A 26,111-nucleotide genomic window follows, 5' to 3' on the forward strand; every position below is an offset into this window, starting at 1 on the left:
GCACAGCAGCTCATATTTTACCTTCCATAAGAAGAGCAAGAGCGGCGAGGACGGGAGCCACCAACGCGACGGTGGAGGAGAGTCTCCAGTTGGAGAACTTCAGGAATATCCTGCTACCCACAGGACATTTTCACTGCATGGAGGTGCTAGGCTGTTCTCATGGATCCTACAGATGAGGTGTTATTCTGGAACCCCAAAACTCTGTGTCTGGGCTTCCAGAAGAGCTGAGTGCTCAGGTGTGGAGATACCCAGCAGACTTTTGGCATCTCTCAAAATCAGGGTGTTGGTGCCTCGTTGAGCATTGGCACCACTGGGCTGATGCAGCTGTGAAGCCCAAGCTTGGAAATCCTGTCTGAGGAATCAATTCTCTGCAGTAAATATTCTCTTCAGTGCACCAAGACTTTATCAGGCAGCTCCTGCTCGTGGAATTTTGTAGAAAAAAAATCTAAAAATCAGGGATACATCACCAAAAAATTAACCAGGGAGAAGTACTGGTGGCTCGATGGTTGAGGGCATCTCCTCACCTCTTCCCTCCTTTTCTGCATCCGCAGTCTGTCCCTGAAAGCCCAAATCAAGGCACCCTGAAGGGATTAACACGCAGAAGGATGCAGCTCTCCTCCACCACTCGAGTTGCCATGGTTTCTGCCAGAGCTGTCTTTTAGTACAATACTCTCTAGGCATTTTGCATTTCCCTTTTTCTCTCAGGAGCACGTTGCAGGTGGAGACTTTTCCTACACAAAATTAATGTTTTTATGTATTACCCAGAAAAAGGATAGAGTGAAGGAATTAGAGGAAAATCAGGGATTTTTGTTTAGTTTTGGTGGAAGGATTGATCTGATTGACAAATCATAACCCTCAGTCTAAAGATAATTAATTTAGAAAGTTCAGAGGAAAAGAAATTGGTGAAAATGGTATTTATAACAATTCAGGAATACAACAAACAGCTTGAAATGGGGGGGCTTACTTTATACATCAGCTCCTTAAAAATCACCCCCAGTTCAGTCCTCCATGTAGAGCTTACTTGGGCATTATGGTGCATGGATTAGTTAATTTTCTTCCTTGGATTAGTTGATTTTCTTCCTCTTTTGTATTATAAGATGCTGAAAAGCTCTTAAAATACACTCAGCTTGATTGTCAGCTGAGATGATCAGGTGTTCACCAAAACCCAGGGTATGTCTTAAGTGTTTTCTCTGCATCCACATGGGATGGGTTTCGCTCGGCGAAGCAACAGCACTGTTTGAATTCAAGGTGAGGCAGAATAATGGGGTTGGGATTTATTTGAATTCCTTATTTACTTAGGCAGAAAATTAAAAATAATGCAGTGCCCCTTAGCACCCCGTGGGGCTGGAGTGGGATGATCAGGATTTCCAGAGCAGTTGGCAGCAGCCCCACCTCTGGAGGTGCAGCAGGGAGCGAGCCCCGCCGCTGCCATCGGAATTTATTCAGCTTTGCTTTACCCCGGGAATCACCTCCCTTAATGGCTTTTTCATGGCTCCAGAGTGCCAGTCTTGTAGCTCTGCACGTGTTGGAGCTCAGGCTGGGCTGAGTGTCCCCACAGGCATCAGCACAGCCAGGAGGGATGTGATGCCACTCGTTGTTTTGCCGTCCCCAGCCGTGGGCTGGATGTCACATGTCACCAACTTACATGAGCTCAGGTTGTTCCTTGCCCACCCTGCTGTCTGGTCTGCACTTGTGCAAGGCCTGTACTGAGTTAGTGCAAATAATTACCAAATCACCACGGGATCTGGTTGTTTAAGAACATTTCCACTGCTCTGATTTTGGCAGAAGTGTGGAGTGTGGTGGAAGTGGTGGCTGAGCTGCCATTTGGGGCAGGGCTTCCTCTGCACCCACAGTGTGACAGGACAACGTTTGCTCTTTTAATTTACCCCCCAGGCAGACCATAGTGAGAGCCATATTTTTGACTTACAAAGAAGAATCCATCATCGTGTCCTCCAGTTAATTGGAGGGGCAAACCCAATCTGTTCATCAAGCAGTAGACACCTCACAGAGTGCTGACTCTGAGAATACAACTTTTAGGCTTCCGATATGTCTTCCAGAATAAATTTTTCTGATTCCATGACTTGGAACCCAGTACATTTTGAAATGTTAAAGGAATGGGCAATAGCTAAACAAAGTGAATGTAGGAAACCTGTTGTGTGCAAGTGTCCACATCACCAGCATCTCTAGATGTTTATCTAGTCATAGAGTCATGGGATGGTTGGAAGGGACCAGTCCCACCCCCTGCCATGGCAGAGACACCTTTCACCAGCCCAGGTTGCTCCAAACCCTGTCCAACCTGGCCTTGGACACTTCCAGGGAATCCAGGGGCAGCCACAGCTTCTCTGGGCAACCTGTGCCAGGGCCTCCCCACCCTCCCAGGGAGGAATTTCTTCCCAATATCTAATCTAAACCTACCCTCTGTCAGTTTGAAACCATTCCCCCTTGTCCTGTCCTTCCAGGCCCTTGTCCAAAGTCCCTGGCCAGGCCTCTTGGAGCCCCTTTCTAATCTCATACAGAAAATCAGAGCTTAAAAATAAATTATTAAAGCCATTGGCAGCAAGTTGGGCAGCTGGGACGGGGACTTAGCAGGACAGGGAAGTGACTTAGCTGCAGGTTTTCCCCTGAACTGTGGTCAGAGCTGCAGCTGCAGCATCAGTTGGAAGAGGAGAAATGGGAGACAGTTTATAAATGATGACAGATGAGATGGAGAGCAGATGTGATCACTGCCACCATAAAGGACATCAGGAGAGCTGCTCATTTTAACTGGCTCATTAGACATGCAACCTCAGCACTGGGATGCAGAAGGGTTTGAATATATTTAGTGTCTTGAGTTACTGTCCTCATAAAATCTGTTCTTTTTCTTCTGGACCATAAACTTCTGTATTCTGGGCCATTTTCACATCTAAATGGAAGAAAATATTCAGGGAATAATCCATCCTGTGGCACTGAGAAGAGAGGAGCAGAGTTAATTGGAGGTGTTATCAGTGCTGATCAAAGAAAGAAATGTGACTTAATTTCTTCCTGTTATTTCATTCCACAAATCTTAAGACCCGCTTTCAGAGCAAAGGCATCTTTCAGCAGTGCAGGACAGAGTAGTCCTGATTTGTTCCATCTGCTTCTTACATGGTCATTGACTCCTGGTCAAAGCACTTCCAAATCCCATTCCCTGTTCTTCTTTGATTTCATATATTTTGAATTGTGTCAGACTGAACGAGAACAGAAAATGTATCACCGCTGGTCTTTTGAGATCTGCTCTCTCTGTTAACTGTGGAGTCACTGGAGACTTTCCTGAAAGATGTTGTTATTCATTTTACCCATCCAACATATTTATTAAATATGCCAGGAGTCTTTTCACACTGCTCTTGGACAAGGTTCCTTTTCTCTGAATATAAAGTAATCTTTTCCTGGCAACCAGCAGATTTCAGAAAAGCCTCATGAACTGAACAGAGACACGGGAATTGCGTCTTTGCTCTCAGGATCTGCTTTTTTAAATCTCATTAAGTCAGGGCCTGTAAGCCTTTGGAAATGGTTTTTTTTTCCCCTCTCCTTTAGCCTTCCTTTTTTGTTCTGTATGTTTAAATCATTGTAAGTATCTTTTGTTGCCTTAAATCTGAGTGGTACCATCAGAGCTGTCTGTTTTTCCTCTTTGCTGCTTCTCCTGGCAGTTCTGGCACTGCTGCCATTGTTTCATGGAGTGCAGGGGTTCTCCAGGATCAGCTCCTGAGATGGGTGCAGCTCTGTGATCCTGGATAAACTCCAGACAAACTCTTTCCCTGTGATAAGCCAAGTATGTAGCATCATCTGATAAAACACGGGCACAGCATGGTTAGTGCCCAGGGGATTTTTAATAGACAGCCTCTGCTATTCCAGCTTGGAAAGTTTCTGGAATAAACTTTCTGCCTGAGTGATATGGCTGTGGGTGCTGTTAATGCCATGTCAGAGGGGTAGGGAGCTTTCCAGCTCCTTCAAAATTAGGAGTCATTAAGCACAAGTCAGAGAATCTTTCAGGATGGGAAAGCCCTTTAAATCATCAAGTCCAGTCATTAACCCAGCGCTGTCAAGGCCACCCATGTCCCCAAGTCCCACATCCACACATGTTCTAAAGGCTCTCCCAGCCCTGGAGATAGCAGTAACTGCTGTTTGTTCCTCTCCTGGCTGTTCCACACTCATTCCATCAGCCTCCTGTGCCCATCTGGGGCCAAGGATGTGGGGCCAGGCAGCACTGCCTGCCTTGGGAGCTTGGATTTCCTGAGCACATCCCTCTGGATGTGAATGGGATTGTAATTATGTTGGTTTTACTGGAGTTCAGTCACACCCTGGCAGTGAAGAACCATCCAGTGAGCCTGTTGGTGTTGTGAGATGTCAGATGCTTTTAAGCCCTTCATTGCCAAGATGCTGTTACTCAAATTAAAACTGCTCGTAAGGATGAGCCAGCTGCCATTAAGTGATTGCATTTCTGCTCTTCCTGATATCCAGCCTAACCCTTCCCTGACACAACTCCAGCCTTCCCTTGGGTCCTGTCTCTGTTCTGTCACTTGGGTACAAGTCTGACCCGTGTGTTTGTTGATGTACAAATTGAGCCTTATCATCTGTACTATAAAAAATAGACTTAGATCATCATTTATTTCCCCCTGGAAAATGTCTCGTTTATTGCCCACAGTGATGGATTTCTAGTGTATGATTGAGGCCATGAGATGTTCCTCTGGGTTGGTGATGATGTTGTGAATGTGTTATGGTGAAGAAAGCAGCAGCAGCCCTGCTGGCTTGGGATCCTTATCCTGCTCACCAGGAAATGTGTCTGCAGTTCCTACAGCAGCTGGAATTGGTAGCACAGCACTGCTGTGTCCTCAGTGACTTCTGGGCAGGGTGATGGTGTTTGAGCAGATACTCCACAGCTTCTCTCTCTGCAATGAGATCTGACCCAAGGGACAGGAAAGTTTTTCTTGGCTTTGAACTTGGCTGTCCCAGTTAGCTCAGCAAATTAAACCAGTGTTTGATTCCTTAGGAAGGAATATCACGTGCTGAAGAGCATTGCCTGGTTTGTTGGGATTTTCTTTTAAAATGTTCATTCCTTCCAAGTTAATTTGCAGTTACAACATCAGAGGGGAGCTGCGTTACAAAAATCAGTAAATCAACTTTGGTGATTAACTGATCCTTCCAGAGGAGCTCATGGAGCTGAGCTTGGCCTTTCTGCAGCCAGGACAGACATCTGGACATCCTTCTGCGAGGGAAGAGGCTCCAGGCTTTGTCAGAGCACACACGAGTCTCTGCACTGGAGTTAAACATTGCACTCTGCAGAGCTGAATAGAATATGAATACACGGCTTTTGGAAGACCAGATTTGCTGGGCACAGTGTCAAATCTCTTGCTTTTGGAATATTTTCGTGGGATTAGCTGGAAGAGGGGAGATATGGGTGTAAATCAGGGAATTTGGTGAGTTCAGAAGTGAACAGGACTGATTCTCATTTGGGTTTTTCCCTGTGTTTTACTCCAGTGCTGCAGTGCCTTAATGCTGGAGTGATTTTACACCCTTTAATCTCTTTTATTAGTGACACCTTGTCCCCTTCCATCTGTGTCACAAGGGACAGTGTCATTTTAGGGATGTGCTTGAGGTACCAACTCCCTGTGTCCCCCTGCTCTGTGTGTGCCTCAGATTTGGATGGATAAGGGAGCAGATGTGTAGGGAGCACATCCAACATCTATTTATAGGAGCATGGAGTGACAGGGGGACAAGGGGGAATGGCTTCAAGCTGACATAGATGGTTTAGATGGGATATTGGGAAGAAATCCTTCCCTGGGAGGGTGGGGAGGCCCTGGCACGGGTTGCCCAGAGAAGCTGTGGCTGGCCCTGGATCCCTGGAAGTGTCCAAGGCCAGGCTGGACGGGGCTTGGAGCAACCTGGGACAGTGGAAGGTGTCCCTGCCCATGGCAGGGGGTGGCACTGGATGAGATTTAAAGTCCCTTCCAACCCAAACCATTCCATGATTCTGTGATCTCCCCCTGTGCCCATGTGCAGCTTTCACTTATATTTACATTCCTTAGAGCTGCTGGAGGTGTGCACTGGGCTGTGCTTTGTAGGGGGTTGGAAAGATTAAGACTCACCTTTCTGTCTTTTTTACAGATAGATATATGTATACACACACACACATATATGTGCCCATCCAGGCAGACAGTCCTGACCATCCCAGGAGTTGATACAGGCACTGAGAGCAGACAAAAGCTGCAGAAACTGAGCTGGCAGGGCTATTAATTTTTCACCAAAAAAAGAAATCTTGCATTAAAAATAGAAAAATCTCTGATGATAAACTCTGCAGTGGTGAAACTCAAAGCAAATCATTTCACGAGCTCCTTGATGTAGAAATCGTTACTGCCACTCTCCTGTATTATTAAAAAAAAAAAAAAGGAAAAATAAAATTAAAAAAAAAGCCTGTGCTCTTGCAGTCTTGTTTAGTTTCCAATTAACATTGACAGAACAAGTGACTGCAAGTGTTTATCAGCCAGCCCAAAGCCAAGGTCTGGGAAACTTTGCAGAGGTAATATATTACTCATGAATCCTGTACTTTATTCTGGAATAGTTCGTACATGCCTTATTCATAACACCAAAGTCATGCCTGTAATTAAATTTAGGTAAATACCCTTCCAACTGCAGCTGAAAAGCAGTGTAGGAGCTGACTGTGGAACCTGGGCTGATGTGTCAGGAGGGAGCTGCACTTCAGCTCCTGCTGCGAAGAACAGGCACTTTGGAAGCTTCTGGATCTTCAGTTCATGCATGGGATTAATGCAGTTACAGCTCCATTCAGGGCCCTCCCAAAAGTTATCAAAGGGTTTTCCAGCAGCAAGCAAACAACTGCTGTTATTTGCTGTCCTGTGATGTGGAACACGAGGCAGAGGGGATGGCTGAAGGCTCCCTGTGTGCAGCTACTCTCGCTCTGGAGCAGCAGGATGTGGTTCCTGATCCTCACAAAGGGAAGGAGCTGATGGCTCTGATTTGTGGAATCACAGAACCTTAGAATGGTTTGGGCTGGAAGGGACCTTAAAGATCATCCAGTTCCACCCCCTTAGCCACACCTCCCACTAGCCCAGGTTGCTCCAAGCCCCGTCCAACCTGGCCTTGGACACTTCCAGGGATCCAGGGGCAGCCACAGCTTCTCTGGGCAACCTGTGCCAGGGCCTCCCCACCCTCCCAGGGAAGGATTCCTTCCCAATATCCCATCTAAACCTACTCTCTGTCAGTTTGAAGCCATTGTCCTGTCCATCCAGGTCCTTGTCCAAAGTCCCTCTCCAGTTCTCCTATCCACCCCTCTATAAGTTCTTGACCTTGCAGCACCAACCTTTGTGTGGAGGTGAACACCTTGGCCCTTCTCCAAATGACAACCACAGCATCATGAATCTGATTTATTGCAATATGTGTATATATAAACAGCCAATACAGGTTTTCATAATCTGTCCTAATGGGGCCAAATAAAACTCAGCAATTGCTGCTCCCGTTGACTTCCAGCTGTACTTGGCAACACTCAAGCTGTGTTTCAGTCACTTGTTTCCTTCTGATCCCTTCCTCCTTCCCACGGGCATTCCTGGAGTGTAAATGCATTTGTCTGTCTCCTCCAGAAGGCTGTGACCTGATGTCCTCCTCCCATTCCAAAGAGGAGAAGAACCAAGAGAAATCAACAGGCTGTGGTTAACTCAAGGTGCTACAACCACTTCCAAGGCCCTTCTGTTGTCCCAGCTTTTTGTGTTTTGTCCCTTCTGTCGGTGCTATTTGGGGAATTCTCACAGCACAGACGCGTGGGATGGGAGGCACTGCCCTGTGCACAGAGGCGTCCTCACAGATCCAAAGCTTCAGCTGAGGTATCAAAGCTCTGTTGTGCTGGGCAGAGTCACCATCTGGAGAGGCTTCTCCTTCTCCAGGGATGGGAAGTGTGGAGCGATGGGATCCCGGCACGGGCCCTGTGCCAGGCCAGGGTGTGGAGAGCAGCTTGCCCGGCAAAAAAAGGGGTTTTCCTCACTTTCTTTTGGTGCTCAAGTCACCCTGAGGATGGAGATACTGTCAGTCCACAAAAACATTTCAGGCAACAGTTACTTGAGTTGATGGTGCCTCTGTAAATTGAGTTGCATTCCGGAATGAGGCACAACAGGATTCCTCACCAGTGCAAGAGTTTATTACCTGTAAAAGGGATGTGGTGCTCTTCCACCTGTCCAAACCTGAGGATCAAGCCCTGCCTTGTAAGAAAAAGGTGATTTGTTTCTCATCCCACTCCTCCAGTGGGCACATCCACTGGCAGAGCATCCCCAGGCCCCACTCCCATGAATCCATGTGTTACTGCTCCTAAAGGAAGTTCATTGGCAGGACCTGGGGGGACCTTGCCAGACACCTGGCCAGGGCATTACAAGCATTGTGCTTTTATTCTTTTCTTCTTTTGGTTTATTTTGAGATGGAAAATCATTCCCCCTGGGTGTGGATGAGCTGGTAAATCCCCCCCATTGTAAAAACTTCTATCCTGTGTAATATTTACTTGATGTTTGGCCATCCCAAGGATTTCTTTGCTTTACCAGACAGGGATGAGCTAATAACATTCCCTGTCCTTAAAAGCCCTTTTAAAACCATGGTTGATCTCATGTTTTATTTTCCTTGGCCGGGAGGGGTTTGATTGCTTTCAGTGTAGTCACATTTTTATGCAGTTCCAGAAATGAAGTGGGTTAAAAGGACTCCCTTGGGAGCACCCAGGGGCTTAAGGAAGAATGTAATTTTGTTGGTAAAACCAAGGAAACAGCAGACACAGCCCACCGAAGTTCCAGCATGGAGCCTCAGCAGCTCCTGCCCTGCTTGCTGCATCTCCTGCAGGGGCAGGTATTTACTGCTTTGCCCAGAAATTATATTAAAACTTCACGTTTTTGCACCTTGTGTGTTCTGTGTGTCTGTGAGGAATCAGCTTCTCACATCTTTGAGAAGATTCACCCATGTTGGACTTGCAGTGTTACAAGCTGGAAGTCTGTAAATGTTCAAAAATGTCAATAAAAATGACCTTTAGCGGTGGAAGTTGTTGTCTGGTTTATTATATTTTGCCTTAAACAGGGCCTGGTGTGTAGCTCAGTTAATTTGCTTTGGTTGTCAACCTGGTAGGTCATGGCCAGAAGCATCTTTATTACTGGAGAACGTGTTTACAAGGAATAAAGCAGGTCTGGCACAGGGTGGAAAGTGCAGGTGTCATTTAAAGGACATTTTTTTCAAAGTGTGGTTATTCTAAATATGGCATTTTCTAATGACTCCAGGGTTGGTGACAAGCTTTGCAAGTGTGGTTCTTCTCTGTTAAATGACTAGAAAAGTGACACTTCAGTTTTCATGGAATTGTACCTCTGCTGTTTTCAAATTTCCATCTGCTCATAGAAAATCTATTGGGTGGGGTTTTTTTGCTGTCCTCCAATATTTGGGGTGTTTTGAGCTATCAGTGCTTACAATTAATTGGTGCTTCACAGGTGAGAATTCATCCACCTCTACTTCCCAAAGCTGGATGAGATTGAAGAATTAGCAAAAAGGGGCAAAAATTACCCTCAGAAGTTGTTTTGTTGGTATAACAAGAAATCCTAACACAGTCTTCCTTCTCATTTTAGGAGTGGCCACACCCTGCTTGCCTTCTGGTTTTCCCGACAAGAAGGAAAATTAAATCGACAGCAAACCATTGAACTGGGACATCACATCCTCAAAGCACATATTTTTAAGGTAACAAAAATTCAAATGAAGACTTAACACCAAGCTCATCCCCAGCACTGGCAGTGCTCAGTCGTGTCTGGTCGTGGGGTTGGAGTAAGAGTGTGATAGCCTGAGGCTGCTGGAGCGAGTAGAAGTTTGGAAAATTGGCAGTGGTATCTAAGAAATGCTTGAAATTAAACCCTCCTTCAGCCTGGAAATTCGGCAGATAGCCTCCTTCCCTAAAAATTGCTCTCCAGCCTAAGAGGTTTCCTCCCCTGTAAGATGAGTTCTTGTAACAGCATCTAGAAAAGAGAAATCTTTTAAAAGCGGATTTGAAGAATCCAACACTAAATTTAGGTGCTAAAGGGGAAATTTGCTGGTTGTTAACATTGGCTGGTCACTCCACATTCCTCTTCACACAGACATTTCAGATCTGGGTAGTTGAAAGGCAAACTCAGGTGTGAGCATCAGGATGACCCATAAATATCATTCTTCCTGCCTGCCCAGGTACCAGAGGATCAAAATTAGAGGGTGGATTTTTAAGGTCACAGGAAATACAGAATTTCTTACAGCTGTTGGGATCTGTGAGTGTTTAACACCGGTGAAAACAAGGCTGTACTTTCATCTGGTCTGTACAGGATTTTATAACTTCAGCACTGCTGTGGGTATTCCTAGAGCAAGCAGATGGTTTGTGCCTTGTGTCAGTCCTGTTGGAGTTATTTATTGCATTCCCTGTGCAACAAATACTGCACCAGTTTCCCCATCAGGTGTAGCAGCAAAGTCTCCTCGTTTGGGAAGGCAATGACTGGATCCAAAGGGAAGAACCCCAGCTCAGCACTTTATCCTCAGGGGGTCATTTCACATTTTGAGTTACATTCCCAAGGCCAGATTCAGCCCTGAGTTTACTGCTCAGCTGCCATTTAGGTCTGAATCTGGTTCCAGACCTTCTCCATTCAACACTTCCATGGTGGAAACCAATAACAGAGATTCAGACTCTGAGCAAAGGACAATTTTCATGGAGTGGACGAGCTGTCTACAGATTCCAGGTTTAATTGAGCAATATTTACAGTAGTAGAAAAAGCCAATTAGCATATGAGAAATGTCAGTCCAGCCTTCTGTTCCTCATCACTCAGCAAAACCTTTGGGTGTCCAACACTGTAGGAAGACCAGTGACAGAAAACCAGAACAGAACATTGGTTGGAAGTACCACAAAGTTTTGGAAGGGTTTGAATTTAGCTAGATTACAAACTGTAACTTAGTCTTTTGCTTTTCCTTGAATAGATTTATTTTTGTTCCTTATTTTAACAAGTGTTTACTGAGGATTTGTGAGTGTTTACTGCACAGAACAAGAGCTGCATTAGTTTCTGAAGGAGGCATTAGGCTGGAATATTACAGACTGTGTTTAAGATCTTGAGCATTCTTTAAACAAAATATTTCCTAGAGTACAAGCACAGGCTCTTTGCCTGTTGTAACCAGCTCTATTTGTTTCTAAACAAGCATTTTTTCCATTCAGGCTTTTCTTTCTGTCTGATCTTTTGCTGAAGCATTACCGGCCTGGCCGTGGGTTTTCTGCCAAGTAGGGAACGTGTCAGGTCATCAATTCAGGATGTTCTTCCTCAAGTTCCCATATTATAGCAGCAGCTTTCTGCAGACACAAAGATCCTAATTTTGAAGGTATTTATGGAGGCCTGATGCCATTGTAATTCCATTTTATTTACCCATCAGAAAGCCAGGAGAAGATCAGAACAGGACTAAAGCATTTTGTTCAGAGACTGAGAGCTGGGTATAGAGGCAACTTTGATAAAACAGTGCAGAAAATGTCTTTATCCTTCCCCAATCCTCTGGTACCTTGGCAAGGTGATGACGGAACACTTGGAATTCAGGTGCTGACCTGACACATTGGTGGGAAGACACTTTCACATTCCCCTCTTCACTCACTGGCTGAGATCTGCTGGTTTTCTTTTAAACACAAACATCCTCAAACAGTTTGGGGAAAAAAAAGAAAGAAAAAATAAAATCTTTTAATCTTTTTAATCAGTTACCAGTCTTAACAGGAGCATATGGAAAGCCAGCTTGGAAAGCCTTGGCATGGAGTGAAAGGGCACAAAGAGAAATGTGCAGTTGTCGTACGAGAAGACCCAACCTTCAGGCTGATGTATGTTTTGCAAATCAAACAAAGAGGAGGCTTTAATTTAATCTGAAATTAGTTCAAATGTCAGTAATCCAGATGTGGGTGATGCTTTGAGCAGCCTGGTCTAGTGGAAGGTGTCCCTGCCCATGGCAGGGGGTGGAATGAGATGGTCTTTAAGGTCCCTTCCAACCCAGACCAGTCTGGGATTCCATAAGGTGCAAGTTGCCAAAGAGCAGAGGAAGTGATAAGTCAAAAATTAAAGATGCTGACAGCTGCATACCAGACAGGACAGAACAAACCAGCTCTGGACACTGGGGTTGTGAGGGTTGGCAAAGTTATTCAAATGGTCAGGCCGTGCCTTGGTCCCGTTTTGGATGATCCCAGGGAAGTGGGAACCATTGGTGGTTTTTGGTTTGATGTTGTATCACACTGAAATTTGCTTTTGCTGAAGGATTCAACCTGTGGAGTTCTGAAAAGGGAATATAAGAAAAGGAAGATACAAGCTGTAAAATGAGAAATAGTGCAGGGTTTTTTTAGCAACTGAATACTGATGGTGTTGAATGTATTTTTTTCTTTAAAGCATAAATGTCACCTTTTAGGTCTTGCACTAATATCTAAGCATATATATTCTAATGCAACAGTTAAGATTTTTATAGCATCTGTGATTATCTTCAGAGGGCTGTTCTCAAAATATCTACCCTTTTCCTTGGTCCTTGATGGTGATTCAAACACCTTATTTATGGGCTTGATAGTAGTATAACAATTTTTAAATTATTTTAACTGTTTATTATAAAACTGTTTCCCATTTCCCAATTACACCATCCTGAGTTCATGAAATTTAATCTTGACCTTTAGTGTCCTGCATTGTGTCATTTCCAAAGCTGCATTTAGCAGTGGCTCAAATTCCTGAGCTCTCTTCTCCCTCTTAGCACAAGCAGATCTTTTCCTCAGTTTAGCTGCCTGAATTTTAAGGAAACAAGCACATGGAGCTGTTATTTATAAAGAGCTTGTGTAATCTGTTGCTTCTTTTGGTGATAAAACTGTTCCAAGTGACAAATCTGTTGATGGCTGGAGCAGTACTGTGGAGTCTCTTCCCCACGTCGGAATTACAGGCCTGCAGCAGCAGGTGGAGATGCTGATTCCTGCACATCTTCCCTAAGAGGAAACAATCCCACTTTTTGCTGCTGGTTTTGTTCCCACCTTTTCAGTCTGGAACTGTGATCCTGCTGTTTTGCACGGATACAAGTGACCCCCCCCAGCGTGCGAGGAAGTGGAAATCAGGGTTTGCATATCAAAACAGAATTAAGGCTGTCTGTGCAGTTTCCATGGAAACAGCAGGGTTTAATGGGAAATGGATCAGAACAGCAACGTTTAGGGTGTACCCACATCACACAGCGAGCACAGCACGCAGCCAGGCTCCTTCCTGGAGCTCCAATCCCATCCCTCTCCTCTTCCATCCAGCTGTTCACTCCCATCTGTTGGCTACAGAGCAATTATGGCTCTTTGCACAGGAGGGAGAAACCTACAGTTCTGTGCTCTGCCAGTTAGTGATGCTGGGAAATATTTCATATTTTGGAATCTTTCTGGAAAACATCATACTTCCTGTATGTTATGTATAACCTGATCATAGACACCAGCAGGAAAGGTTGGAGATGAGAAGGGGGAATACTGCTCCAGGCTGTGGTTGAGAGTTCCTCAACTTACCTTATTATGAGCAGACATTGTCTTTTGGTTTAACTGTGTGAATAATAAGGAAATTTGTGAATCAGTCCTGCCAAAATAATGTGTATTTTATTAAAAAAGAAAAAAAAAGCAGCAACCTGTGCTCCTTAGCACAACACTTGGTGAGGGTGTTGAATGGATTCTGGTTGCTCACAGTTTAATCCTGCCTTTCCTAGACCCTGGAAATGGCTGCACAACCTTTACAAGCTCTTTCCTACAAGTTTTTTAATCAATTACAAAGGTCAGGTGTGGCAAATCATTGCATTATCTTGGGTGTAGCCATTGTTGTCCTGAAATTCTTTGAAGTCCAAAGGACCAGGAGGATCTGCCTGGTTTAATGGAGCAGATTTGTGAGCTTGGGTCTCAGTCATCTTCTCTTTTTTTAGGGGCTGAGTAAAAAAGTTGGGGTGTCTTCCTCCATCCTCCAAGGGCTTTGGATCTCCTACAGTACTGAAGGACTTTCCATGGCTTTGGCATCTCTGAGAAATCTCTACACCCCAAACATAAAGGTACTGGAGGAGGGGGAGGGAGAGCTGGGGTGGCACGAGAAACTCCAGTGATGAGCAGTAACCACACAGAGGATCCAGAGGAGCTCCCTGTCCATGGCAGTGCCCTGCCCAGGCTGAGCAGCTTCCTGGGTGTTTGTCCTGAGGTGGGGAGAGGCCGTGAGTCCAGTTGGGATGTTTTACCATCTGGGATGGTCCCTCAACTCTGCTGCATGGACCAGGAATCTCCTTTTAATTGCAAGGAGTGAACAGTGAGTTTGTGCCTGTGCAAAATGATTCTCTGGGGGTTTTCCTCTTCAGAGATGTGGAATAAAACAACTGTTGTTGGAATGTGGCATAAAGGGCTGTGGCTTAGACAGGCACGAACTCAGATGTGACACCAAACCCACGTGCCCATGTGCTGGTTCAGGCCCCTTTTTTGCTTTGTAAGGATGAATGTGTTGACTTAAAATGACCCCATCTCTGCAGCAGAAAGGATTTCAGGCAGGGATACGGGTTTGGAATTGTTCCTCATGTGGAAGGATGTTTGTCCCAGCTTCTCCTCCCCATCCATATTAGGTGAGCCCTGTCCCCAGGTCCTTCCTTGCCACTTTTTCCATGGCTGCCGAGTGCAGAGGGAGCCATGCAGGGATAACCAAAGCCAGCCCCAGGGAGGATCCCAGGGGAAGGATGCTGAGTACAGTTCTCTCCAGCTGTGTGGTTTCAGTCCCCATCCTGGGGTGAGACGCCGTGTCTGCAGCTGCTGCAGCAGGGCTGGAGTGACTTTGTTCCCAAACAAAGGGAGGCTGCACCACTCAAACCACTTATCAACCACTCAGGGACAGATTAAACTGCTCCATCTACCTAAAATGGCACCATCTATTGGGCAAGTGGTTTCACTCAGCATTTCATGTCCTCTGCTGTTTGTTTGGAGATGTGCAGAGGGCCCTGGTGTAACGTTCTGTTGTCACCCTGACAATAAACTCCCGTCTCTCCAGAACTCTCAGCCAACTGCTCTCCTTTCCCATCCAGGTCAGCCGGCTGCTGATTTTGGGAGGTGCAAACGTAAATTACAGGACAGAAGTGCTGAACAACGCCCCCATCCTGTGTGTCCAGTCCCACCTGGGCTATGCTGAGATGGTGGCTTTGCTCCTGGAGTTTGGGGCCAACGTCGACGCCGCCTCGGAGAGCGGCCTGACCCCCCTTGGCTACGCGGCTGCTGCCGGATTCCTGAGCATTGTGGTGCTGCTGTGCAAGAAAAGGGCCAAGGTAAAGTGGCCACCATCCCCTGAAAGCTGATTTCAGCTGTTCCATGTCTGTGCAAGGCAGGGCGGGAGCTGCAGGACACGGAGCGCTCGCTAAGGGAACACCCTCCAGCAGATGAAGCCTTTTGGGGTTGGCTTTTCTGCTAAAACCCAGTGGTTTTAAAAATCCCACGTTGACACCAAAGCTAAGGAACTCCTGAGAATAATTAATAGTGTGTGGAGTTCAGGTCTGAGGTAGGAGCTGCCCGATGTCCCTGCGCTGGTGACCTGCAGAGGGATGTCCTAGAGAAACCTCACAACGTTAAAATGGCAACGCTTTTCCAGCACAAAACGTTCTTTAAATATCTCCTTGAGACACATTTTCCAAAAACTTCCATCAGACTTGTCCCAGAAAAATCCCTTTTGTTTAGCTTTGTGGCGAGTGTTTGGAGTTTTAATTGTATATAATGAGTCAACTTGAAATACTTTGTTGAAGAAGAAAATTGTGCTGATTTTTGAAGTGGAGCCTGCTGGAAACAATTTGTGGTTTCTCTATATGATTAGTTTCAGTTCAAAAGGCAAAATATGGGTTTCTCTAGTTTTGGTATGAAAGTCAGGATGACTGAGGGACTGTTTAGATCTTGCTGGGTTGTGTTGTCTGTAATAATGTGAAGACAGTATGAAGGAAGAAAAGAATTTTGCTTTTGTTGGGATATTTTGGTGACAGAAGTCCTGCCACTAACAGCTTGCCTTGAGCATCCCAACAGTGCTGAGGAAATACCCCAAAACCAGCTGGGTTTATTTTAAAGATGGAGATATTTGCAGTTAAACTGCAACACTGATTGTTGCAGGAGTTGAAAAAGGAGAAATATTGATATGTTATTATTGTGAATGAGTTACAAGGTGAGAAATATTTCTCATATGTATTATATAACTGTAATTTGGTCGTGAGGCCCTGGCACAGGGTGCCCAGAGAAGCTGTGGCTGCCCCATCCTTGGGAGTGTCCAAGGCCAGGTTGGACAGGGCTTGGAGCAACCTGGGCTAGTGGAAGGTGTCCCTGCCCATGGCAGGGGGTGGGACTGGATGATCTTTAAGGTCCCTTCCAACCCAAACCAGTCTGAGATTCTATGAATTAATATTAGTAAAATATATTAAAATAATAATAATTTCCTATTTTTATGAGAAGTAATATGCTGCAGAGCACTGAAAGGGTTAACCAGCAGGAGGGTGATAACTGATCTTCCTTTCCCATGTTCTCCAAGTTCCTGGTGTTGAGATAGGACCTAGAAATCCCAGCTGATGTATTCATGCTCTGAGATACAACCAAATAAGTTCCTCCAGTGCTGCCAAGCACTGTCTCTGTTTCCTACTGACTGTGCCTGCCCTGGGTTCACGTTACAGCGTCCGGCTGCAGGCTGAGGCACTTCTGGGTCTCTCAAAAGAAATGGCATCTGGAAAACAGGCTGATTTTCCTTCTGTGGATTTGGCTAAAGGAGGTGGTATCAGCGTGTGTGATTTCAATCCACAAGAAAATTCAATTGGTGGACTTCAGGACTCAAAGGGAAAAATGCTTTTGCAGCCTTTGAGTCTGAAGAAAACTGAAGGCAGCTAAAAAAATAATGATGCCTTCCCCAAAGCAAACACTTGTGGCCAAGAGGATGCCAGAGCCCGGGATGTTGCTTTGGGAATGGTTGTTTTCTGGTCATGGAAGGGACAGTTTACCAGAAAAATGCACATTTTGCACACGTGGCTTTATTCTGAAGCCGGGGCTGGAAACTCTGGAGAAGCAAAGACGTCGTGCCCGTGATTTGGTTTAACTGTGTTTTGTCATCTCTGTTCAAGGTGGATCATCTGGACAAGAACGGTCAGTGTGCCCTGGTCCACGCCGCCCTCAGAGGACACTTGGAGGTGGTGAAGTTCTTGATCCAGTGTGACTGGAGCATGGCTGGGCAGCAACAGGGGGTGTTCAAGAAGAGCCACGCCATCCAGCAGGCCCTGATCGCCGCCGCCAGCATGGGCTACACCGAGGTAGGACCCACACGGCTCTGCGGGGAGGGGAACCAAGGGCTGGCTCCTGCCAGGCCAAAATGTTGGCCAGAGAAGGTTGTGGAGGTGGAGTTACTACCTCTGTCCTGTGCCCTGGGCTGGTTTCCAAGAGAGAGAGCCTTTAAGCTCCAAGTAACAAGCCTTTAAGTTGTTGGAATAAATGTTTGGAATAAACTCTTAAGGATGAGGTGGATGAGCAGCGCGTTGCTTACGCTGCTCCTCCAGCACGGTCGGGGAGGGTGAGACCGTGTAGCTTTGGATTGTGTGTTGGGGGAGGGAAGAGCCAAAGAGCTTCCTCCTGCCATCCTGGCAAAGGTTTGTGGTGGGAAAACGATGCATGGAATCATTTAGGTTGGAAAAGGTCTTTAAGGTCAAGTCACAGCACTAACCCAGCACTACCAAGCCAAGCGCTGCCGCCGGCCCCAGCTGCCCATGGCAGCCCTTGTTCCTTCTCCTCTCCTGAGAATGGGTTTCTCTTCAATCAAATACCTCCTCACAGCCTCACCTCCTCCTGGAGAGGCATCCACTGCACACACTGGGGCATCTCCAGACAGTTTTAGGGAACTGACCCTACCAGGGCTCATCAAGACACTTGGGTGGGGTTTTTTTGCTCGTACAGGTTCAGTGACTGACCTCTAGAAGAACATTTCCTTGAGCTCAGGGTACCAGGCAGAGACTGTTCCCTCCCCTCTGTGCATTCCCAGCAGCTCGTGTCGAGGTGTCAGCACTTTCCATCCACCTCAGCCGGGTTCGTGAGCTGACAGGTCGTTTTGTTTCAGATCGTCTCCTACCTGCTCGATCTGCCAGAAAAAGATGAAGAGGAGGTGGAAAGAGCACAGATCAACAGCTTTGACAGCCTCTGGGGAGAGACAGGTGATTTCTGTAGATGCTGTAGCTTCTTTGTGCATGTTTGTGTTTCTTTTATTGGGCTTCCTGCCCCTGATGCATCCCTGATCCCAGGCATTGCTTTGATGGAGAAGGATCAGTTCCTCTGGTTTGATGCCAGGTGATTAACAGGGGCCAGAGTGGAGTTTTGCACTCAGCTTAAGGAAAACAGAGAAGTTTGGGTTTGAAAATTTTGCAGCTCCTGGCTTTTTTCAGGAGTGTGAGGCACTGAGCATTCTGACCAGGTCACTGATTTCTCTGAAACATGAGATGGACACTCAGTTCTGCTCTTTTTCTCTTGATATTGGGCATATTTATCCAAAGCATCTCCCTGTTTCTCTCTCCCCCTCTCCATTACATGCAGCACTATGGTGGTTAAATTATCCATTGATTTTCTGAAAACTCCTCATTATTTAGCACCTGGTAGTTAAACAAATGCCCTTTAGTGAAGTCCTTCATTTCTGCATTGATGGGTACAATACAAAATCCCTTCTTTCCTGACTTCTCCCAAAACAAAGGCAGCCATCCATCCCTTCTGCTCCACTAGCATCTCCATTTCTTGAGCCATTCCAGCATGGAGTTGTTTGCTTTTAACTCCAGCGACCTCATAAATATTATTCCTCTGTCATTTGTACTCAACTCACTGCTCCACTTGCATCACTGGTGATGTTGCTGTCAGGTTCATACACCCAGGTAATGTTCCTGTCTGGGGAGCAGGGCACGGATGGTGATTCTGTCAGCTTGGCTTAAAAATGACACGATCCAAGGGGACAGAGGGCGGCTGGAGCGCGGCTCAGTCTTTGCTCGCGTTGTTTCTGCTTTGGAGGGGGCAGGGTTGTATTTGGAGCTGGTTTGTAACTGTGCCTCTGAAAATGTGGCCTTATTAGAGCCTTGTGATGAATGGAGTGTACCAGAGAGCATTGCCCTGAGCTCCAAAGGACAAAGCTTGAGGGATGAGGTGTCCTGGGAAGAGCCCAGGGAGTGGCCAGGCTGCCCCGGGCCACTGGCAGGGTACTGGGGAAGGAGCCAACTCCTGTCCCCATGGGAATGGAACTGAGCAGCAAGGCCATGGGGCCATTATTAGAGGAAATAAGGGCAACAGATACAAATAAGCAATTTCAAAGTGCTTTGGGGTGTCATGGGAGAAAAAAAGGAACTGGATATGGAATCAGCCGAGTGAAATGGCCGAGTGTTGGTAACAGGACAGGGGCTTTGTACCAGTGAGCTCACAGTGGGTGACCAGTCCTGAGATAAGGACTGGTCATAAGTCATGACATAAGTCATTTTGACGTGAAATACCTCAAATTAACCTGCAACATTTCAAGTGCAGGCAGGTTTAGAAATAGAACCCAGAGCCCTGCATTCCAATCCCTCTGCCTCCTCCTGTATTTGTAGCTTACGTTTAAAACCCACATGGATCCGATTATAGATTTTGCAGAATTTGGATCATCCAAATTGTTCTCTGGTACTTGGGTCACAAGGACTGTCATTTAAATAGGACCATGATCAGATGCCTTCAGAGTTCGATCTAAAGCCGCTCAGCCCTGCAAAGTAACCCCATGGGCAGCATCAGGCACTACAGATAAGTCCTTCCCTTCCTGTCCCATGCCCTGAGCAGCTCTGACATTCCCAACCTGCCTGTTTCCATCTCTGGCATCCCCCTTCCCATACCTCTGCCCCCAACAATGCCAAAAGCTGGACTAACCAGGCATCTGGGAGTTTCTCTGTCAGAGAGGGTTTTCTGAGTAACTGGGACAATTGGGAATGTGAATTTGTGATTCATGAATCACACACAAATTGAGGGCTCACCACAAAGGAATATCTGTTTATCCCATTAAAATTGGTGAGGTGGGTAAGTGAGCAAAAGTGAACCAACCACCAAATTGAGCAGACTTTGGTCTGCGTGGGACAGCTCTGTAAGTTTGTATGAATCTCATGACTCTCACATTATTATATTGTTATTATTTCCCCAAAGGTAAATAGAGAGTTTAAATAAATTTGAAGAGGAGTGCTGGTTTCCACCTAAAAATAGCAATCTCCTTTAGAACTCTGAATCCTGGTTGTCTGGCTTTTGATACTTGTTGCTCGTGTCTAATCTTCCCCAGAGCAGAGCCGAGTGCTTGGCTTGGTGATATCAGCCTGATATCATCCAAAGGCCAGTGCCAAGTGACATCATAAGTTTAGGAATTGCTGACAGCACACTACAGCCAGCTCCAGATGGAGTATTTCCCCCTGGGACAAAACCAGTATCAAAACCCAGCAGAAAAGTATCTGAGTCGCTTTGTGCTCAGTCCATCAGAGTTGGAGGTGCAAAGAGCGGCTCCGCCGAGCTGTTTGTCTTGCTGCCAGGCTGGGAAACAGATACACGTGCTGGAGAGCAGCACTTGAATGATTCCTTCTCCAGATAAAGTTGTTTTTTCTGTAAGAAAACAGCACCTTCTCCGCACAGCAGCCAAGGCAGAATGTGCTGTGGCAGATCCCCGGTGTTGGAGGCCGTGGCTTGATGCTGGTGGAGAGGGGCATGTCCACACCTGAGTCTGGTCTCAGGTTTTGGTTGAGCTGTGTTTTGAGAAACACAGGGGTTGTTTTATGGTGTTAATGCCAAGACCTGGTTATTGCCCTGTGAGTTGTCCTCCTGGAGCTGCATCCTCGTGATACAGCTGCAAAATGAACATTCCTGTTTGCCAGCCCAGGTTGCTGCTCCTTGGTGGACTCACCTTGGTTGTGCTGGGCCACAGGAGCTCCCTGGCAGACAGTAAAACTTTAGACCAACCCATTTCCATCTCCTTTAGTTCCTCTCATCACCTTTCCTTGGCTTTTCCAGTCTCCTTTCATGCACAGGCACAGCCTTACCTTGTGTCATGTGTGTTTTTTAGACTAAAAGCCATTGTAAGGTTGATGAGTCCATCTAAGGAGTGCTGATAGAAGCAGGTACTCCTGGAGTTCTTCCTGAAAAAGTTAAATTGAGCATTTGGACTTGGATACCAGCCACAGGATAGTGCTCTGGGCTTGAGGTGAGCCACAGGATGGCAACAGCTGCTTTGGTTTGAGGGCTGTAGCAGCAGGTGAGGGACCACAGGGGGTTCTCCAGTCCAGCCTTCCCACTGGTGAGGTCTGGGTGTGCCTTAATGGGCTCTGGGGTCCAGCTGGGCTGAGTTTCTCCATTTATGAGGATTTAGGTATCTGTGCACTGTACAAGACAAGCTTGGATGGGTTTTTCTCAGCAGCAGGAGGCAAATCCAGATCATCAGTGTGGAACCTTCCTGAAGGAGCAAGGTCTGGCTGCTGAGCAGCACAGGAGCTTTTCCCTGGAGCTGGAGCTGCAGAGGACAAGCTGGAGCCACATTCCCACACCAGTTTCTTGGACCCTGAGGAACACAGCAGCAAAAAGAGATGTCAGTGCAGGCAGAAGGGATTTCAAGGGAAGAGTGGAGAAACCATGGATCAAATAATCCTGTTTCAGTGAAGTCTTCTCCAAAGAACATTTCACAATGAACACCAAACACTGAAGTGATTTACAGTATTCTCATTGCTGCAAACATAAGTCATTTTGACGTGAAATACCTCAAATTAACCTGCAACATTTCAAGTGCAGGCAGGTTTAGAAATAGAACCCAGAGCCCTGCATTCCAATCCCTCTGCCTCCTCCTGTATTTGTAGCTTACGTTTAAAACCCACATGGATCCCATTATAGATTTTGCAGAACGTTCTGCTCGTGGCAGCGAGATGGTTTTTCTTTTTAACTCTTGGTGTCTCTCAACTCCAAGAGAAGCAAACTCCACCACAACGTGGAGCAGAATCGAGAATTAATTAAATCCCCCAGCATTAACAGTGTTGCAGTTGGAAAGCCATTAACACCTCGTAATCAGCCAACCCACAGAAATGTACTTCAAAGAACAAACAAGCGACGTCAGGCAGAAATAAACTCCCACCTTCTGCTCCAACTCCTACCAGAAGCAGCAGAGCGTGGAGCCAGAGGAGCTGTGCTGAAGTGCACAGAAAGTTAGGGAGAGGGAGGAACCAAGAAGTCTAAAATTAACACCGAAACGAGTCACCGGCAGGTCCTGAACTTGGGACTATTTTCAGATGGAATGTGTCTTCTCTAACCCAACCACACTTGGGGAGTTAACAGAGCACATTTTGTCAGGGAAAAGGGCTCTCAGGTGTTGCTTCTGCCCACCTGTGATATTGTGAGCATTTGGAAATGAGAGGTAATTTGGGGTTTGCACAAAGACCCTTGCTGGTAGGATCAGCCCTAACCAGAAAAGAAGCCCAGAATTAGCATTTTTTGTGGAGAACAGGTGATCATATTCATCCTCTTTTGCTTTCCATTTTTTTCCCTGGTTTCAAAGATCTACAGGCTAAAGTGGGATATGGAAGATAAGAGTCCTCCATGTGAATTACACTGCTCTGTGCTTGTTGGGGCAGAGAAAAGCCACAAATGTGACTGACATGAGTGTCTGTCAGGGATCTGATGGTGCTCACTGCTGGATCCCTTACTTGCTCCCTTGTAGTCATGGTGGGATGAGTCAAGGACAGGTTGAAGAAGGTCTTGTCAAGTACCTGAAGACCTGTGTTTTCTCTGGATATTGAGCCCCTACTCAGACCCCTTCAGCCTCACAGCCCATGGCCTTGGCAGTGGGGAAAATGGTGAAGGTTTCATGTGATGGGACTCCACGTTTCTTTGCAGCCATACCTGAACCTCAGGAACACCTGTAGGCTCATCTACACCTTTAACCTCATCTACACCTTGAACCTTGGTCACACCTTGTACGTCAGTCACACTTGAACCTCAGTCACCTGTGCCTGTGCATTATTTTATTGTGGTTCTTCCCACATTTCACTGCGACTCGGGGAAAATAATGAAAGGTGATTGAGTCAACCAGCCTCTTTCCTTGATGTTTTCATGGAAGAGCTGACCTTTGAGGTAACTAAAATGAGAAAAGCTAGAGCTGTAATGACAAAAGCTGAAACCATACCAACCCAGCCCACTTTCCTTGTCCATTTTGCCTGTCACGGGGTGTGTTTGGCATTCCAGGCCCCGTCGCTCGGGTGTCCAGCAGAAAGACCCATCTCCAGGTAGGAGAACACTCCTCTGAGCACGGGGCTCCTTCCCTTGACCGCTGTCCTCTCTCCCGCAGCTCTGACGGCGGCGGCGGGGCGCGGGAAGCTGGAGGTGTGCCGGCTGCTCCTGGAGCAGGGCGCGGCCGTGGCACAGCCCAACCGCCGCGGGGTCGTCCCGCTCTTCAGCGCCGTCAGGCAGGGCCACTGGCAGGTGAGTGAGCCGGTCCCTCGCTCCTTAGAACAGCCTCGGGTGTGGGGTCGGGCCTTCCCTTCCGTCTCGCTGGAATTGGGGCGGAGAAGAGGAGCCCCGGCTCTTGTGGGGAATGAGCACAGTGAGAAGTGATGTTGATTCTCTAGTCACCCCCAGCTCTTGTTGCTTACAGGCAGCTTTGCTTAAGTCCTGTCTTACCACAGAATGGTGGAATAGGTTGGGTTGGAAGGGACTCCAAGACCATCCGGTTCCAACCCCCTGCCATGGGCAGGGACACCTTCCACTAGACCAGGTTGTTCCAAGTGCTGTCCAGCCTGGCCTTGGACACTTCCAGGGATGGGGCAGCCCCAGCTTCTCTGGTTATCTCACCATTTGGGAAACAAATGGGATACTCCTGACATAGAAGGTCATTTTTCCTGCCCTTATACCTCCATTGCTTCTCCCAATCCCTAATCTTCCACTTTCCTGGTGGTAGCTCTGCTAAAGCTGGTATTTATATGGATCAGTGTGACACAAACCAAAATAATTCCTGGTGCTCATTCCTGTTGGAGGGAGCTTGATTCTGAATCTCCTTTTCCTGCGACCCCAGAGGGCCTTGAGGGCTGTGAGTTTTTAGGACGTGGGTTCCGCTCTGCTCTTCCTCTTCTCTGGCCTCTTCCCAGCTGGGTGTCCATGTGTAATGTGTGTGCTGGCTCTGTGTGTTGCAGATCGTGGATCTCCTGCTCACGCACGGCGCCGACGTGAACATGGCAGACAAGCAGGGCAGGACACCACTGATGATGGCAGCGTCCGAGGGGCACCTGGGCACCGTGGAGTTCCTGCTTGCACAAGGTTAGAGCACGTCTTGGGGAGTTCTGGAGCCCATCCATGGCCAGTCCCACCTCACTGGCTCCTGCACAGCTGGAGTTTGGAGTGTCAGGGTCACACCACCCCATGTCCAGCTCCTTGGAGAACAGGGCTGGAGTAGTCATGGCCTTAATCTTGGCCGTGTGTTAAGTTGTGTCTTTAGTGCTCACAAACCCACCCATCCTAATTAGCAAACAGAATAACATCCCAGGTGCTTTGAGCATTAAAAATGTGCCCTTGAACCACACTGGGAGTGTTGCCCTTAGACAAGGAATGGACACACAATGCCACGGAACCGTCGGCATCGCTGTGGAATGGGCAGCAAGGCTCAGGCACAGACCAGAGCTGGGGACTCCTGTTAATTCTGCCATTTTTAGCTCTTGTGTTGTTGCCCACATCTGTGACTCCAGCAGCAGCAGGAGGGTAAGACCCCGGCACAAGCGAGGGGTTGGTGGATCTGCTGAAAATAAATCAGAATTCTTTTGAAGGGAGCTCTGCAGCTCTGCACCCATGGCTTCCCTCTGCTCAGCCCTTGCAGTGGCTGATAACTCTCCCTCACTGGGACTTGCTCAGCCAACATGGCTCAGTTTTGCTCAGTTCTGCTGAATCTGCTGGAGGTGAGTCAGAGCAACCCGTGGGAACACCATCAGCTCTTATTGCTGGACTTCTTTTGAGACTCCTTTGTCTTTTATTTTGTACAAATAGGCAATGTTTGGTTGGTTTGGTTGGGCGATCTTTTAATTATTTTTTTTTTTCCTAGAAATAGCATTTAATTCTTGTATTGTTATTTGATATTTTTATTCCAGGTAAGATCCCTCTTTGGGAAGGGATATTTTCTTCATCTCGTAAGTGCCTGTGTCTGCCCTTTTAGCCAAAAAGTGAGACACTTGAATATTTTATGTAGTAGTTTTAAGAATATTTTTTTCACTGTAAAATTGCCAAGAACAAGTTTCCCATTGCCTGTCTGTCTGTCCTGAGCCACAGCCAGTGGGATTCTTGCTGCTCAGTGCTGTAACCTGCACAGGGACGTGACAAAGATCAATTTGAGCTTCTTAGGAATTAATTCAATTAATTCCTTTCTGGTGTTCTGTTATTTTTAAATCTCAAATTAACACTCCCTGTGTTTGAGATGAAACATGGTCCCTTTCACAGCTTGACTGAGTCTGTGTTAAAAGGCTTAAAATAAGTGATTTTTTTTGCCCGACTTGAGAACTGTGCATGTTGCTTAAGACTCAGTGGTTCAGAGGAGGATGAAAATACCAGATAATCTGATCTAAGATATGGGATTACCAGTAAATGCACATAATATTTCTCTGGCTCTTTGGACACTGAGAGTCCAAGAAGTCAGAAATATGAAAATTTTTACTTTAAAAGGTCCATTCTCCTAAATAGCTTAGTAAACTCCACTACACACAGTGTAACACATGGTCTTGAAAAGGTAACTCAATCTTGGGCAGAGTGCAGTGAAATGTGGAGTATTTTAATTAAAATGGCTTTGACAGTCCCTCTCAATGTTTCATTAAAATCAAAACTGTGTGAATCATAAGCCATAAGCATTAATTAGTGTGTTGCAAAGCAAATCTCATTTGACTGTACTTGATTAACACAGTCAGCATTTGTAAACATGTTTCATTAGCAGAGTTGGAGTCATCAGTCAATTGGAAACCCCAATTTTTGGAGTTACCCACCTCTTAACACCCCAAAGTAATGGAGGTGTGAACAGGGAATTAAACTTCCCTGGTGGCAGCTCTGCTAAAACTGGTATTTATATGGATCAGTGTGACACAAA

General features: G+C 46.5%; 1 protein-coding gene across 1 annotated transcript in view; it reads left to right on the forward strand.

The window, feature by feature from the left end:
* Positions 1-26,111, forward strand: part of TANC2 (tetratricopeptide repeat, ankyrin repeat and coiled-coil containing 2) — a 201,528-nt gene that overhangs the window by 161,941 nt on the left and 13,476 nt on the right. Inside the window, 7 exon segments of the mRNA XM_029964467.1 lie at positions 9,609-9,717; positions 13,927-14,049; positions 15,058-15,294; positions 17,113-17,298; positions 18,096-18,189; positions 23,343-23,476; positions 24,184-24,307. Of these exon segments, the coding sequence (XP_029820327.1) occupies positions 9,609-9,717; positions 13,927-14,049; positions 15,058-15,294; positions 17,113-17,298; positions 18,096-18,189; positions 23,343-23,476; positions 24,184-24,307 (1,007 nt within the window).

This window comes from Manacus vitellinus, unplaced genomic scaffold (assembly GCF_001715985.3).
Source record: "Manacus vitellinus isolate BGI_N305 unplaced genomic scaffold, ASM171598v3 scaffold_72_pilon, whole genome shotgun sequence".
Taxonomy (NCBI): Eukaryota; Metazoa; Chordata; class Aves; order Passeriformes; family Pipridae; genus Manacus; species Manacus vitellinus.